This window comes from Rhipicephalus sanguineus, chromosome 7 (genome assembly GCF_013339695.2).
Source record: "Rhipicephalus sanguineus isolate Rsan-2018 chromosome 7, BIME_Rsan_1.4, whole genome shotgun sequence".
NCBI classification, from domain to species: Eukaryota; Metazoa; Arthropoda; class Arachnida; order Ixodida; family Ixodidae; genus Rhipicephalus; species Rhipicephalus sanguineus.
In genome coordinates, this window is record NC_051182.1 from 76127545 (window position 1) to 76145219 (window position 17675).

Genomic DNA, 17675 nt, shown 5'->3' on the forward strand with positions numbered 1-17675 from the left:
GTTCGTTGACACTGCGGGACGTTGCTTCGGTCCTGCTTCATGCAGCAATAATCGAAGTGGGAGGTGATTACACACTGTCAGGATGCACTGTACGCTGAACCGCGGCAACAAACAACAAAGCTGTATCGTTTTGTTTCCTGCCGTCTTGCTGTGTAATCCCAACAGAACTATAGATTCGCGCTACATAATCACCTCATGTTACCTAAAGTTCGCACTAATTATGGCAAAATGAGCATCGTTTTCTCATCAGTTTCGTTACGGACTTCACTATCACGTGATCTAAAAGAGATAATGCGCGTTCATGTTTTCAGGCGAAAATAAAAAAAAATGTTTATCCAATGTCTAACCGCTGCGTTCCGTTAACTTGGTTAAGTTGCTTCGTATGTGTACTATTAGCTAAGTGCCGACTTGAACATTTAGTAGTGTCTTTGCTACTAGTAGTACTTTAAAAAGGCTCTTGCTATTCCGTGATCACTGCTTAGTTTTTCCAGTCTATTAACGCAGGAGGTCCTGCCTGCGGTTTACAACCTTGGGACCTCCTCCCGCATATTTACCTGCACTGTAGCACTTTTTTTTACGCGACGAATAAAAAATTGAATAAAGATTGAAAAAATTTCATGAGAAGATGGCAGCATGAAGACATGAAACATTTTTGAAAACGATGTCGCTAGATCCAACGTTTCGGCGAGTGGTCTTGTATTCTGGGGCACGTGACACAGCTTGCCGTTTTCTGAGCTGCCGTTGCCCGGAGGTGCTGTTCCAGGGTTCTTGTTAAAATATCTTGCGTATTTTTTTTCTTAATTGCATTCAAACAGCAGTAAGTTCACGAAGTATAATCTATGAGAAATAAACTACAGGAATTTATTTTTTCCCTTTAGCCAAAAAAGAAGTTTCTTTCGCAATACTTTGAGATGTCTGAAAGAGGGAAACAAAGCAAGTGATACCAGTTGAAGTCCAAATACATAACTGTGTCAACAAAAGTATTATACAAATGACTGCAATACGCTCCGACACAAAGCATAGTTATTATTATCAGCATAACAATTCACCAACTAAATAGAATAGTCACTCACTCCTATATAGAACAGCTGTAGCTTAATTTCCACGTTTTACTGATTCAGAGACGGGGAAGAATTTGTCGCCACTCGTTTGCGCCACAGCCGACGAAAGCAAGCGTTCGTCGTCACCACCGTGAACCGCGCAGCTAGACTTTCTCGGATGCTTGAACTGTTTGCAGAAAACACATCCTCAAACAAGGTGGCCCGATTCAGTTGAATTCGAGGCGCTGCCGAATGACAATAGTAATGTGTAAGATGCGGGACATTTTGGAAGGTTTTCGCATCTCTTGCGGGAGATGGGACAATATCCCTCAGTGCGGAGCAGCTCCGCGAGTCGCGGCACGGATTGTCATTCTATGTGCAGTTCAGCGGGTGGTCCTCTTTTAGATGCAAAGCAGCTTATGGCGGAGTTCAATCCTCTGTGCGGCGTAACCACCCTTACTGCGCATGCGCGTCGTCCTCCCCTTCCTCTCCTACGCTCCCCTCATCTCGCGCGCCTCATTCTCTCATGCGCAACGCCGCGATAAGCGCCAGCGCATGCGCGTCCCCTCCCCCTCTCTCTCCCCTCTCCTACACTACCCCCCCCCCTCTCGCGCGCCTGTCGACCGCGTTCCCCGCTCGTCCTGTGAGGATTAACGGCCAGGCTAGAGGGAAGACACGACGCGCGTAGCGTTCCTCTTCGCGTTCCACGACGCTTTGAATGGATGGATGCAGCTTACGGCGCGGGATTTCTCCCCAGCTTAAGAACCTGGCGAGCCAGCTCCTAAAAAGATATTACACCATCTCCCGCTCAAGCGAACCATCTCCCCGCTGATTCGCATACACACGTTGTTCCCTTTAGTGGTACATGGTGTAATTTTTCGTGATCTTCCACCTGGAACCGATGAAATAGCCAACCGAGGCAAGTTTTTCGATGAGGGCTTGATATAGAATACATCCGAGCTATCGTGCGTGCACGAGCTTGGGAAATCACAGCTGCGATCAGAGACGTCAGTCCCTTAGTGTCAGCAGGGCCCCCTTCTGCCATCCACTGTTGGGCAATTTAGATGGTATGACGCCTGTCGCGATTTTACGTATCTGCCACGGAACGAACGCGAATCCTCGCACTACATGACACCGGCATGTATAGGGTGTTTTGTTTTGTTTATGTTTTTTTAGAATACTGTCAAGCAGCTGCGTCGTTGGACACCTCCTTCTCGCGCAGAGGATCTGGGTTCAGTTCGGGCTCGGAGCATGATTTCCCTTATTCGCATTTGTTGAGATTTTTCTATCACGAAAAACCGTAAACATAGTATTTGCGGTTATATATATCAAACATATATATCTTTTTTTTTTTGACGCGTTGTTTATACGTAGAGGACATAAAACTGCAATGACTTCTCATGTTCTACTTATCTGGTGGCGTAAAGCGTTCGTTAGTGACAAACTCACTAACGTGCAATCCTTTAACAATTGTTCTTCTACGAGAGAACATGTGCAGCCCAAAATGTCTCAGACGTATATAGCGTACGGTTGCACAAAGCCTTGAAGGTAGCCGCCGCTTTTCATACGGTTGCCACTAGCAGCTTCGACTAAATGATTATTAATAACAGTAAAACAATTTAGGGAAGCCTAAGCAAGGAAAACAAATATATCTAAATAAAATAGAAAGGCGGTTCCGTATCAATCGTCGCGAATGAGTATAAAAACACGTTAATGGCGGCACCCTTAAATGCTACGACACTAAAACATGAGGTATCGTCAATTTAATACCAATAATATTTATCCTGGCTTTTACGTGTCAGAAACATGGTATGATTATGAGGGACGCCGTAGTGGAGGTCTCCGGAAAGTTTGATGATCTGGGTTCTTTAACGTGCACCGAAATCTAAATACACGGGGCTTCAGCATTCCGCTTTCATCGAAATGCGACCGCCGAGCCGTGATACAACCCGCGACTTTAGGGTCAGCATGCGAACACCGTAACCATTGTACTACCACTGCGGCTATCGTCAACTTACCTGTTCAAGTAAGGCTACATAAAATTTATTGCCTATGAAAAACGGTCCGAAACGGCTCGTCAATGGGACGCTCATGAGAAAAGTGGAGCATTCGGTATAACAATATGTTTCTCGAATCCCCTTCCTAACATCTTTAAGATGGCTCCAAATAATTTCCATTGGATATAATGCAAACTTAATTTCGTTATTTTGCTAAGTAGTAAGCAGAATTTTTGTTACTCTATACTCCAGGCTCGCCCAGATTACTATATATTTGTTCTCAACATTGACATAACAGTAAACTCAGGTGGAATGTAAATATGTAAATAGCAGCACAAATAATGCAGAGATATAAATGTAAGAATAAAGATTATAGCTTATTTTGCCAGCACGTTACAAAAGACATAGTGCAGCAAACACACCGAAAAAAAAGTACACTGAGCGACGTCACCCATGGGTTCTAAATGAAGGGCAGTTAAGAAAGCACTTGTGCTAACAATCAAATTATGATTCTAAAACCCCTTTGAATAAAACTAGCAAGATCAATATAAAAATAGCAGGAAACAAAGATACGGTACGCCAAGATATATTCTTTTAGATAAATGCTTGTTCTATTAGATCTAGCGTCGGTATCGGTGGTGCTATAGTTGCTAGAACGTTACTTGCATATAAGCCAATCTATGGCACGTAACTCAAACTTGCATCCACGAGATCTTTCAAATTGCTGATGCGTGAAAGCCACGAGACGCGAACAAATCCCATTTTTGCATTCTTCGAACTCCGTAACGAAGCACCACGCAAGAAAAACTTCGATAGCTACACTGTAGCGGCATAGGGATTTGCGCGATAGACACCGCATACATTAAAGTACGCGGCACAGGACAGTGGCTAAGGGCCGATCTCGTGGCACTGACACAAGTGAAAAGAAACAACATTAAAAGACAAACGGTCGGTTGAGCCTAGATGTTCGCGCGCTCGTTTTTGTAGAGACGATGCGAACGACACCACGTGACTCTGCTCCACGAATAGGGAAGCGCAGACCCCATCGCCTGCCGTCGATGGAGTTTGTCGGCAGCAAGACAAAAAAAAAAGTCACTGCCTTTAGCTTTATTCAGGTGACTTAGTGGCAGCAGTATCAGCTTGATAAGAGTAGTTCAGCCAACGTTGACTGTTTTGCACGGAGGTGTACCAGTCGCAGTATCTTCTATCGTAAGATACACGACACATTAGTCAATGTATCGGAAATACAGATACTGATACACGTTCTGCGAGACGTATCGCCATACAGATACAAGATACTCAAAGAGTATCTAAGATAGTATCTCAGATACATGTATATTCGATACTGCCCAGCACTGCGAGTCATGACCCCGCGCATCCCCTCTGCCAGGTGGCGCCACCGCGGGAAGACAGCGCCATCTCTCGCACAGAGGTGACTACGCCTACATCGCGGTGAAGCCGGCCCGCAGGATGCGCGGGCGCCGCGCGGTGAAAACAACTTATCAGGGGACGCGAGCGTCTCCCCCAATATAAAGTGCGTCCTATATTTGCGTACCCTTCGAAACTGCTTCTCTTTCCCGCTGTCATGAGACTATTGCCGACCACGTGCGTCGACCGAGTAAGGTTTTACGTGGCAGCTGGACACGTAGTATTGTTTTCCGAGTCCCGATAAACGGCTGCGACAGCTGGAGGTATTACGCGCCTCCGCTTCCTGGTTCGATCAGTCTGTGTTTGTATAAGACGCAAGAACAACAGACGCGTTGTTGACACAATTTCAGCGTGTTGCACTGATGCCCTCCTTTTGTCCACACCAGGCACCGCAGTAAAGCTTTGTAGATATGACTCCGCGCAGCTGAGCTCGAAGACACGGGTTCGATTCCAGCTGTGGCAGCCGCATTTCTAGACAAAATTAAAAAAAAAATAAAGCGATCGTGTGTGCACTTCAATGCGCACTCCAGCAACTAGATGAATTCAGTTAGCCTCCGTAACTAACTTCAGTAACTAAATGAGTTGTGAGTCTGCGCTCGTTTGTCTCTTCTTTCTTTGTTTGTATCCCGTCCTGCTGCGCACTTTGTCAGAAGGTGCACTTCAGTGTGAACTTCAGTGTGGGGTTCTCCGACATGATGTTCTCTAATGTTCACCTGAGTGCTCATTGAAGAGTACCAGGTTGACAAAATAAAATATTGGCGTGCCTCGTAATCATATTACAGCTTTGTCACGTGTACCCCCTGAATTTATTATAGCTTTTGTTTGCATGCGCCGTTATATATATATATATATATATATATATATATATATATAATATATATATATATATATATATATATATATATATATATATATGTATGATAAGTCGAAGGAGGGACGAATAATATCAAGTGAAACATTCAGCTTCCTACGCTGCACTGGGGAACTGTAAAAGGAGACAGGCAAACAAAACAAAGGAGATAGAGCGAGAGGTTTACGGATAAACACGAGTTAAAACAGAAAAAAAAACGCAGGAGCGTCACAGTTGTTCAACGAGGCTGGTTAACCGTGACAACATTCAGTGCACATTAAGTGCAGGAAAACTTGGACAACGCTTGAGCTTCGCCTTCAAGAGTAGAACGCGATAGCGTAATCGGATCCCGTGCGCATAGCCTTCTCATTTGCAAGCCTATAGTTCCGGTTCTCGGTAAATGCCTCAACCGTGCCGTTACGAAACGAGCGACTGCGTGCGTAACATTGGCCGTTTCAAAGTATCCTAGAATGCCTACTGTAAGTAGAGTTGTTAAGTGCCCACTAGGCCATAATTCTTCCTTTTGCGAGTAAGCGAAGAGCCCACTACGCGTCCGTATATGGCATCACGCGATCCTACGCAGCTGCTCACTTTGTTGATGCTTTTGCTGATGATGATGATTAAACATGTGTCTGAGCGCTTTGTAATGGGTGGGCCTTTAAAACACCCATTCGTTGCGCAATTCACATGTTCTGACGCCTGGCGCGATTCTACGCTTCTGCCACGCAATATTACGTGCGTTACGGAGACTCCTTCCACTACATGAATTCATATTATGTGTTTTTTTTTTCGAAGCAGTTTCAAGCAATAGAGTAGCTCTGTGGTAGAACACCTGCTTGCCACGCAGGCGGCCTGGGTTCGATTCTCACTCGAAGCTAGTACTTTTATTATTTACTTTAGTTGCATCTTTCTCGATTCTTCGGTCACGGACGAGATGATGTTTTTCGCTCACAGCCAACGACGCCGACAGCGATGCCCCAATTTCTGCGAAGCGAGCTCTTCAACGCCATCGCGTTAAGATCATCGTATCAAGCTGGTAGACAATAAGGCGTTAAAAAGTCCAGAACAAAATTAGCTTCGTTAACTTTCGGAATGATTATGGGAGTGAGTGCATAAGATTTACAACTTCATATACATTCATACATACACACATACACACATACATACATAAACACAGACGGACGCATTAACGTGCAAAGAATAAAAAAGGGAAAAGAATGGATACCCGCGATCACGTGCTGACCATCCTACGTGACGCCGGGAAACCATGGTTAGCACTGTGGCTGCTCAAATAGAGATAAGCTGCCCGTGCGTGCACGCTGCCAACAACAGACGCTGTGTACGACTGGCGAATATTTTGAGCCCGTCAGCGAGTACACCAATGGCATGCGTGCGTGCTTCTGAGCACGTGGGCGTTTATTCCAAGGGAGACGAGGAGGCGCAAAGTTTAGCGACGAGAAGCCGCGACGGGCGCAACGCGATAGGCGCGACAAAACCAGATGCCGACAACAACACGCGTGTTTGTTTTTTTCACTGCGAGGCGTACTCCACGGGCGCGTTTGTCGCGCGATGGGCGTTCTTACACGTATGTTTGTTCTGTTACTCTTATATCTGCTGCCGTTATCTCTTATCTGACTTCCCTGCACTACTTTTTTGCGTGATGGGCGCTCGAGCGAAACGCTATTTCTGGATGATGGTACTCCAAGGACGCAAAACGATAGCGTCCTCCGCGGCGCGAAATTTCCGGCTTCACGGCTTCAAAACGTGAACCCTTGCGGGTGTCTGTGCACTGACACCATTGCAGCACCAAAGCCATTCAGTTAGTTTTCTGTTCCTAACAGAAAACTAAAAAGGCAGGCCTGAAGGTCGCTAAATGTGTTGCGAACGGCTGCGCCCTAACACAGCGATCATTTTTCAATTATGTGCGCATTAAGCAGACTTGGCAGCACTCAGAAACGTTCAAAGGTCACTTTTGAACAGCCCGCGCTTTTGACGGGCACGAACGCAAGCGAAACACAAATGGTTTCGCTTGCTCCTGGCAAGCTAGACAAATAACACACGTGAATTGGATTTCCATTTAAGGTCGTTTTTGTTACAGTAAACGCTATCCTTACTTAGTTTATGAACTATCTGCATAATCAAACAATAAAGACGCTTCCGCGGCCACGCGAGTTAGTATTATTTTCTTTCTCTTCTTGTTTAGAATGGAAAACGCGCACCTGAAGCTCCTTGAATAGCGCTGTCAGTCAGCGCCGCCGCTTCAAGAGCAAGTAGTGTCGCTATTCTCCGCGACGCGGCGCCACCGTTTCCAAAACAAACGGTGACGTAGCTCATGGGGTGATTTCTCGTTCTCCTCTCTACGGTCGCTGTGTTGTTACCTTCCCTCGCGCTCTCGGGCGCGTGCTTCGCTGCTTGCTGCTGTACTCCTTTAGCTTTGGCGCCGCCACCAAACCGAGTATTTGCGTTTCGAAGCCGCTCGATTTTCTTTTTATTTTGGTTCCGGGAAAGGGGGAAACGAACCAGCCGTTGAACGCGCTCGTCCAAGGTCCTCGCCCGCCCCGGCCGAACGTCTCGAACGTGACAGAGAGCACACGGCGCGCGCACGTCGCCTCGAGACAACACACAGCGCGGAGCGATCCCCCCACCACCACAAAAGACCGAGCGCTGCGCCTGCCCCTTTTGACAAGTCGCTGGTGTCAGTCCCGCTGAGCGCTTCAAGTCCTACCCGAGTGTTTTGCCACATCGCCTCGTCGTCGTCGACGCTTATTCGCCTTCGTCGAAGGATCGTCTCCTCTGAAATCCGTTCCCGCCACATCGAGGGAGAAGTGGACTCGCGCCCCCGTCGCAGCCGCTGTTCGACCGAAAGGAAAGCTCGTGCTACGTGCCCCTACAGCCGTCGATTATGTCGGCGACTCCGCCGCATCAGCCGCCAGCATCTGCCAACGATGACTCGCTCAACGGTAAGCGAACCAAAAGAGCATTCGCTTTTTTTACTCCTCCGTTTTTCTCTTCGATGCATGCGGTTAGTTGGTCGGGATAAATGCGCGCCAGTTGCTGCCGCGCCGTTGGCGCGTCGGCGTCGGTTTCGTTCGCGATGGCTGCATACATGGCGAGGTGCGGAGCTCTCGCGCTCAGCTGTGCGCGCCTGCGTAATATATTCGTACCTCTTTTTCGCGGCCAAATCGCTGACGCAACCTCTCGTCCTTGCGTCTTGTACGACCACGATTATCTTTTATCTCGTTTTCCGGTACCGAGATGCGCTGCAGGCATCGCGCGCGATGATATTTAGCTTCGTTCGCGCGTTTCGCCGCGATCCTTCGAGTACTACACGCACACAGCGCTGGTTCACGGCGTTTCAGACTTGTGGCCCGTTTGTCGCGGTTTTTATTGGGACTCTATGCGACCGCACGAGAACGCGCCTTGCGAACAGCTGTTCCCAAACGTGTGCTCATTGTCCCGAAAGATGCTTGCATTTGACGAATCGCGTGCCGTTTTGGGGACAGCACCTCTATTTCGTTTATATGGAGCCGTCAGTGAAGAACACCGTCAGAGATCGCATTTAACGCGACATAGTTAAATGCGCACAGCAGGTTGCGCAGATGCGCACTCGCTACGCTGCGCCACAGAGCCTCTTTTTTGTTTGTTTGCATGCGAGCTTTATTTTTTCGCCAGCGCGCGCGCTTTGTTTAGCCAGCTTTCCGTTCGCGCGCAGTAGTGACATCCGTTTCCGTGTTTTCTTGCGCGTAATGCACGGAAGAAACCCGTGACTGACTCCTCCCCCATTATATGCAACGCTGCGTATACGCAGAGTTATGCCATTTAAGCGACCAATTATATGCAGCGAGGCGGAGGGTTGCGTCGTAACTCGTGCTCGCGCTATCAGTCTCGCGTTCTTGCTTTTTTTTTTTTCGTGTTGATTAAATGAGGCGTTACGCCCATCATGTTGTTGCTAGGTCGTCTCGCGTTGGAGGTGCTATTGCGACCTCGTGGTCTCCTACGCAAGGGAAAGCCTGCCCACAGGGAGGCCTCATGGTATCACGTTAGATGGCTGAAAAGCAAAATGTTACTAGTTTTGGGGCTGTTCGGTTCTGTGGTGAGCATCGCCGTTTGCGTCACTCTGAGTTGCGTAGAGGTGTGTCACGTTAAAGTTTGAATTGCGAGGCTGTCACAGCCATGTTCACCGACGACTTTCAAGTGACGAGCTGGCGCGGGCGGTTCTCGAAGCTGCATAAAACAGCGGGGTTTCTTTTTTTTTTTTTTTCTCTGCGTCTTTAGCTCATCATCCAAGCTACTCTGTAACTTTGAGAGAAATAAGCACTTCATATCTCACTCCCTCGTATCTTCCGGTTGTGATTTACATACTCTGTCCAACGAAGCGTAAAATCTGTCGAGAATCCGACATGCTTGCTCGTGTATCTTGCGTATAATGTGGTCGCCTTACAGTATGCTACGCGCAAAAAGGAAATTAGAAAAAAAAATAAACTACCGTGTAGCAAGAAAAAACAAACGAAATGACGGTACGTTGACAGCAATTCCATGCACCTGAAAGACTCTTTCACGCTGATCGGCGTGCAGGCCGCTGTTCGCGTTTAGGAATATTGGGCAAACACCTCTGTATACTGTATAGACACCTCTTTGCCGCCTTGTATACAGCTCGTTAGCAGGGCATTGTTGTAGGCCGAGGCTGTGTCACGGTGAACTTGTGCGTCCTATTCAACTTTTCAAAACAGAGTTAATGAAGCTACGGCCAGAGCTTTTCACTGGCGCTCTTCTCTACGCTTCTAATTGTCCTAATTCGAATTCAAGAGCGCTGTAATGCTGTGCGCGTGGTCGATAACCGAATTGCTCGTACGAGCATCGCTCCACGCGGTTTTTCGTACTCGTGTGCTTTTCAACGTAGAGGGTGAGCACCTCTTTTCGGGACTGTGGCTGGCACGGGAGTGCAAAGGCTGATCCACTGACGTCGCTGCTTCGACAGCGCATATATTTACCGCAGCCCAGGGGGGATTATGGCGGCACCCAGGGAGGGAGCGGTGTTGTGCCCTAGATATGCACAAGCTCCGTTATACGGCTGTCGATATGTTGTTCCGCATCACTTAGCATCATCGGTTTCTGGTATTTCATTCGAACCCAGTCGCGACGCCTCACGCGCGGGCTCGTGCTCGGCACGCACAAGCACTTGCAATCACGAAAGGTGACCATGCACGAGAAGCGGGGAGTTATATATATATATATATATATATATATATATATATATATATATATATATATATATATATATATATATATATATATATATATATATATATATATACACACATATATATATATATATATATATCGCTGAACGAACTGATTGCATATCTTCAACTGCGTTGCACGTGCTTTGTGAAACGTATATAGTTTAAATTGCAGGGAAAACAAAAACAATGCAAAATATAGGGGCACACATAAGTCCATAAAAGCAAAACAACATAAAAAGTCGACAGAAAAACACTGCAGCGTCTGAAAAATAACGATAATAAAGTTAGGCGGTTAATCGTGAGCGAATTTGATCTTGACGATTCGTTTATTTCGGGTTAAGCGGCAATATGTGATGGTAAGGCGTTCCAACCAGTCATTGCATATAGTGCAGTAGTTGAAATAATGGCGGTTTTCGACGAAGACAAGACGATAGATAAAATGCTTTGGCTCATCTGTTGTCTTTCTTAGAGGTTAAATATTAATTAACGTGTATAGTATGTCGTGCGCGGCACATCATACCCAGCCTTTCGTGAAACCCGGTTCTGTGTGGGGAGGTGGGCGCAGATAGAACGATACCGCTGTATAGAAACAGCATTCGCGCATTAAGGTGGCCATGCCTTTCCTGACTCACGGGACTGTCCCGCATTGAAGACTGTTGTCCCGCGTCCCGCAAGAGATACGGAAACCTGCAAAAGAAAATGTTTCTCATTTCACACTTTATTATATCGTTCGGCAGCGCCATGTGTTCAACTGCATCGGGCGACCCTGTTTGAGGATGCGTCAGCTGCCAGCACTCGAAACTCCGCAAAAGTCAGCTAGCAGCGCGATTCATTGTGGCAATAAATATTTCTGGCACCAGCTACAGAAATATGACTAAACCGCGTGGAAACTATCTAAGCCACATCGATATTATGAGGGGATGCTTTCTTGGTTGCCGAATTTCTTCGCCGATATCAATAACTTCGCTTTCTGTCGAATCATATCACAGGGTTGTATAACTTAGTTTCGTGTACACAGATGTGTACTTGAACTTCAACTTGTATCGGTCCCTCTGTTGCCCTTTTGCAGAGGTGACATCGTGTATTGCAAGAGAAATTTTCTCGCCAGAAGTTCAAAAATAAATCATTGTCAATTTTCACACCGTCCACAGTGTATTCCCCGCCCCCCCCCCCCTCCCTTCACCCCTTACGGTAAGCGTGTCCCGCATAGCAAAAGTGGTCACCCTATACGCACGCTCGCCGAGTCCTTTGCTAACTGCGTGGCCCAACTGGGCCGCCGCGTCTTGTCCCGTAGTCGTCGACTCGCCTCCTTCGCGACGTCGTCATTTCTCTTCTCGGCCTCTCGTGTCGTGTTGCTTCTATATATGGATCCGTATCCTCCGCGGTGCTCTTCTTGACCCTCGCTTGACGACCGAGGCGTCAGGGAGTGCGTGTGTGTGTATTTGTGTGTGTATGTGGGCTGTATACTGTTGCGACTGCGCTTGTGGGCGCACTGCTCTAGTGAGGTGCCGCCCAAAACCTTGTTGTCAAGTGGAGCGCAGTGGCTGGAAGCGATAGCGGAAAGAGACGAGACCGAAAGCGAGCTCTGGCACGTGACTTCAGCGCCTTCGGAGGAGAACGGAAGAAAGGGAGGGAGGAAACTTCTGCGACTGCCATCCTCCGGAGAAGGGACTCGTGCGCGCTGAGCCGCATCGTCCATCATATATATCGTCGCGCTCTGTAGGCGTCGACGACTGCGCTCCGAGATGACGAATGCCGCGTCGTATAGCATGTCGGGATGCCGGCGACGCGCGGAGTTCTTCTGCCTCTCATTTCTCTCCCAAGACTGTTCCGAGGCTCGCACGAACCGGTCTCACGGATTGCGGCTTATAAGATCGCCGCCCAAGCATTCCGCACGGATGGTTGACCGGCGATGATGAAACGTGGGGTCTCAGTGTTTATCGCTGTGTTAATTCCGACATTTCATTGGTATTTCGCAGTTACTGGTTACGGTCGGTCCGGAAAGCATAATTGGCGCTTGTCACCCGTGTGTTCCCAACTGGCCCAAATTTTCTGCGGGCTATACACATGCGCTACGAGTCCTCGCATACATAGGACGGACGAATTTTGGTTTCGCCTAGTCATATATACACCTTCGCTTTCAGGGATTGATGGAATACAATTTATTCGTGTCCTGCAAAATGCGTGCGAACGCGTCTAGTTCACGCGTTGTGACTGAAAAGCCTAGCCTGGCAGCCGCATCGCGGGCTTGCTCGATGGCCCATTTCTGGTTGGATAGGCTAGAACTGCGCAGGGCAGCGTCCCACCTTGCCCGACGTAGCATCGATGTTAGCATCGTTATAAAATGAGATGCACTCCCAGCGCGTTTGTCTAAGCGTATAGCCGTGGTGAGTTTGCAGTTGTTGCTTATATAATCAGGGTAGATTACCGGGTATATGACGTGTATAGTATGTGATATAGCTGAAAATATTTCGTGTGTCGTGTGATAGCAGCAGAAAGACACAGCCGCCAACGCTCCGGTTCGCCTGTTGACTTGACAGACGGTGAAGTCACGTCAGTTGGTTGGAGTGCAGTGACGTCCACTTGCAACGGTGAATGGCTATCGAAAGTTAAACGCGTTCGCAAGGACACGTGGGAGCGTGCATGACACTGGGATCGAGCGAAAGATATTCCTTGTCGGAAAGTTCGTGGTGAAAGGTTATAGCATTCTCGAACGTTCTGACCAGGTAGAGAGATATGAGATGTGTCGGGATCCTACATCGACTGATTATCTTTTTTAGCAAATTTAGTGGACCCGCCTTTCTGGCTTGGCTACTAAGGTATCGCGCTGCTAAGATTGAGGATGCGGGTTGGATTCCCGGCCGCGGCGGGCTCGTTTTGATAAGGGCGAAATACAGTAACGCTCGTGTATATAGATTTCGGTGCACGTTAAAGAACCCCAGGTGGCCAAAATTGTAGTCTGGAGGGCTCCTCTACGGCGCCCCTAATAATCATGTCGTGGTGTTGGCACGTGAAACCGGAAGATTACATTAGATTACAAATTAACTTTATGATCCTGCATTTGACGTTCCGAGTGCATTCGTTTGCATTGTATGACTTGATTTATTTAAACAGGCTATAGCGTCGAGGACCTCCTGTCATATTTTTTCGTGCAAAAAAGCATAGCTCAGCAGAAGAGTATGAAGTTGGGCATGTTGGTAATGCATAACTGATGATGATAATGCATAACTTAAGCGCTCGCCTTCGTCCCTCTCTTGTCCAGTGTCATATTTTGCGCTACGTGATCAGTTATAGCTCAGGACCTGGACGTTTTGCTTCTCAAGTTTTTAATGTCGAGTACGAGTAGATTAAATTGGTAATCATTTCACTGAATGATCTCTTCTTTTTTTTTTTATGCGACATTACGGTCCGTCAAGGCATGGAGCACAGTTGTTGAGAAAGCAAGTATGCCTGGGGTAGGCGGAAAGTTAGGTGGCCAGATGAGATTAACGAGTTTGCGGGGATAACGCTTTGCGCAGGAAGCACAAAGATGCGATAATTGGACAACCATGGGAAACGGCCTTTGCCATGCAGTGGACGTAGACAGACTGACGATGATAATGCTGATGATCTTAATATGCCCGACTGCGTTAACAGCCCGCTGAAACTGTGCGGCGCGTACCGTGAACAGTATAATACACATCCCATAAGTTTCAGCGCATTCGTGTATGTCACGTATGTTTCAGTGCATCCCGTGCCAGCTTTGCGGTCAGGGCCGAATCCTTGGCTTCGGTAGCTCTGAATAGAAAGAAAACACCGTGCAGCGGTCTCTCAGCAGTGAGTGGAAATTCGCGATAAGCGTAAAGTTGTTCGGTTGCGCAGTACCCACGTGATTTGCCGCCATTAAGTGTATACATTGCAGTCGCGAGACGGCTCTGCAGTTGCAGGTGCGCTTCATCTGCTCTGAATATGCGCCAGAAACCGAATAAGTATAGACAAATGAGAAGGCTAGGAACGTGCGTGGATTTCCGAACATCGCCATCTCCACGGCCAACCGGTTGGCAAGCCGACCATCCTGACGATCGAATGGCGGTGAGGTGCTCTGCGGTGCAGCTGACAGCAATAGCTCTCACACACGTAGGAAACGAGTGTTTGCGACGGGAAGGGCGCAAAAATATTGACCTTTTTTTCATCCGCAGTGAAGCGGACGGAGGCGCCTAGTCGCTCGCAGATGTTTCTTATTTTTGCGGATGGAGAGGTCATTGCACTCGCATCCGTCTTCCGGTGTCCCAATCCTTGAAGCAAACTTTGAAAAGTTGGAGTCCTTCACTGGTTTCGTACTTCTGCGTTACTGTTGTGTTCTTATTTTAAATAATAAAAATATGTCTTGCATTGGTAGTAGCGCGATGGCGTTGACGTGAACTGTTCTTTTTTCTTTCTTGAAAGCAGTGTCTTCCTGAGACCTCATACACCGACTTTCATTAACGGCCACGATAATTTCGTTCCGAATTCATCTGCTGTGTTTACTCGCGTACAACTCGCACTGGTTAACGTTGGCTATAGCACTGTGTCATGTTAGCTAACTGTTGACCATTGTTGGCTATCCGCTGACAGCGATATTTTTACTCATTTTATCTTAATCCAATGATTGGTGTGTTTGTGATTTTTTTGTTTTCATTTGTAACACATAACCCTACAACCCTACAACCCCCCCCCCCCCCCCCCCCGCGTCCAAGGAAAACGGACTCATATTAGCCAATATCAAGACACGACAAGAAAGCGAGGTCGCCCATGCACGAGATGGCTAGATGCATCTGGGAAACGCCCGAGTGAACTTCAATAATCTGTATTAAATTGGTCCCAATTGGGTTCATATACTCCTGGTGCGACCAGGAGCCGTTAGCGACTACATTGCACCCAACAACAGCATTTCAAACGAGGCAAGTGCTCTTATCGATCCCGGCCGCGGTAGGGATGGTAAAATCGATGAACGATTAATCGATTAATCGATTAAAGGTCCACAATTAATCGATTAATCATAATCGATATGTGCGTTTCGATTAATCGAATTAATCGATTAAAACTATTCGATTAATCGATTACGGCATCCCCCACTCCCGCTCCCAACCTCGCCCCTTGGCCGGAGCGCATGTCTGCGAGGCGCACTATCCTGAGACGCAGACCCTGAACGCTATCCTTAGACGCAGGAAGTTGCAAAGCCGAATACAACTACTTTTTCTGGTTCTATTTGGGATGCTGTCGATCGCGCACTTCTACGCAATTGCGTTGCACTGGAGTACGATCCGATGAACTAAATGCCTTCTCAGTTCAAGACATACTATAGTTACCCTGTAGTCGATCACCGCACCAATCCGAACCCACTTGAGACTTGGCACAGCATGCGAACTGGCCTAGATCATGTGTTTGACGTTGCAATGGAGTATTTGCAAATTCCTGCAACGTCAGTAGCATCCGAGCGCCTTTTTTCGCATGCTGGATGTGTGGCGACCCAAAGGAGGTGTCGGTTGTCGCCCGAGCATCCCGGGCAACTGACATTTCTTCGCTCAGTAGAAAAAAGCATGTGGTTCGGAGCAGCAACCCCATGAAACAAAACAAAAAAGGGGACTGTTGAGAAAGTAAGCAGCATGTGGATTCGCCAACTTTCAAAAGAGAAGTTTATTCTTTTCTGTAAATTTCATACGTGCCAGCGCATCGTCTTGTAGCTTATTTTGTTCGTGTTTGTTTTTTGCCGCGCTGTTTCATCGTGTTGCCGCATAAACGCATGTCTGCTTACATTTGGTAAACGAGTAGTTTTCGTCACCTGTAGTGTCAATCGCAGCTTTCTTTGTATTTTGTTCAACCCTCAGATTTTACTCGTTTCTTGTGTAAGTGCGGCATTGTAATATGCGCTGCTTATTTACTCACTGGTTCTTAGTGTCGTTCTGTTTTAATCTTTAGCAAATAAAATATTGTTTACCAATGAAACAGAGAGAGAAAATGTATTATTAGGCAGAGAGGGTGGCCTGAGCTAGTACGCCCCTGCCTGCTACTCTGAAACGGGGAAAACGCAACGGGGCAAAAAGAGTGATGAAGTACGATGATGGGGAGATGATTAGGTAATCCGTATATACATAATAAGATACGTTTGCTAGCGTAAAGAGGACAACGACGCTAGTAACCATATTTTATTATGCTGTATACCAACTATCCCAACTGTCCGTCTTATAGGGTATATATACCGTTTTCATAATTGTTGAGCTAACTTTCCTACGACGCAGTTAGCCCAATTAATGGCAGCTAGTCACTTCTTCAAACGGAGTGTTCAAGCGCGGTTTGCTTGCGCTGGGACGCGGAAAGTGTAGACTCGGCTCTCTTGACACGAACACGCATAATAGACAAACGCCAGCACGTGCAACTACGACCTCGTCTTCTCTTGAAGCACGAAAGTTGCTGCCATTAGTTGAGAGAAAATGTAGTGCAGGAATGCGCATTCGCAAATTGTGAAAAGGCTCTTATAGACCCTTTATGTAATCCGCAACTTTACGCGTCGGTTTACCGACCGTCTAGCATCCAGTGCATTAGTATTGAAGAAGTGACCTTGTAGCACTTAGTAATACTGTATGGTCGCATATTTAGGGAGAAATACAGCTTTCAGCTATAGAGGCCCCCGTCTTCTGCTGTGACAAGAAAGGACAGTCGCGCAATTTATGTTGTAATGTCTGGTACACTAGATCATAGGTCGGCGAACTCACTCATGAGTCGACTCACTCAGACTCATATCGAGACGTGAGTCTGAGTCTGAGTGAGTCCGGGTGAGTGAAGTTTTTGTGAGTCTGAGCCCGAGTGAGTTCGGTTGGGAAAAAGTTTGGTGAGCCTGAGTCTGAGTGAGTCCGGTTGAGGAAAATTTTGGTCTGAGTCCGAGTGAGCCCTAAGGGCAAAATATCTTGCATGAGTGAGCCTGAGTGAGCTCCACATTTTTTGCCGACCTATGGTCCTATCTACTCTACTTCTGCATTACTACCTTATGTCGGCTCATGTTTATGCTCACGTATAGTCCCACATACTTCAACGCGCTACCATTCATACGTCAGCTCAATATTTATTGATCAGAGGCGTGAGTTCAGGAGGGAAAGGGGGA

At 47.3% G+C, this 17675-nt stretch overlaps 1 protein-coding gene across 1 annotated transcript in view; it reads left to right on the forward strand.

Moving 5' to 3' along the window:
* The first annotated feature begins 7680 nt into the window (after positions 1 to 7680).
* LOC119399532 (BCL2/adenovirus E1B 19 kDa protein-interacting protein 3) overlaps positions 7681 to 17675 on the forward strand; it is a 96531-nt gene continuing 86536 nt past the window's right edge. The window contains exon 1 of the mRNA XM_037666341.2: positions 7681 to 8275. Within this exon, the coding sequence (XP_037522269.1) occupies positions 8218 to 8275 (58 nt within the window). The 5' untranslated portion in view covers positions 7681 to 8217. The remainder of the gene's footprint in view (positions 8276 to 17675) is intronic.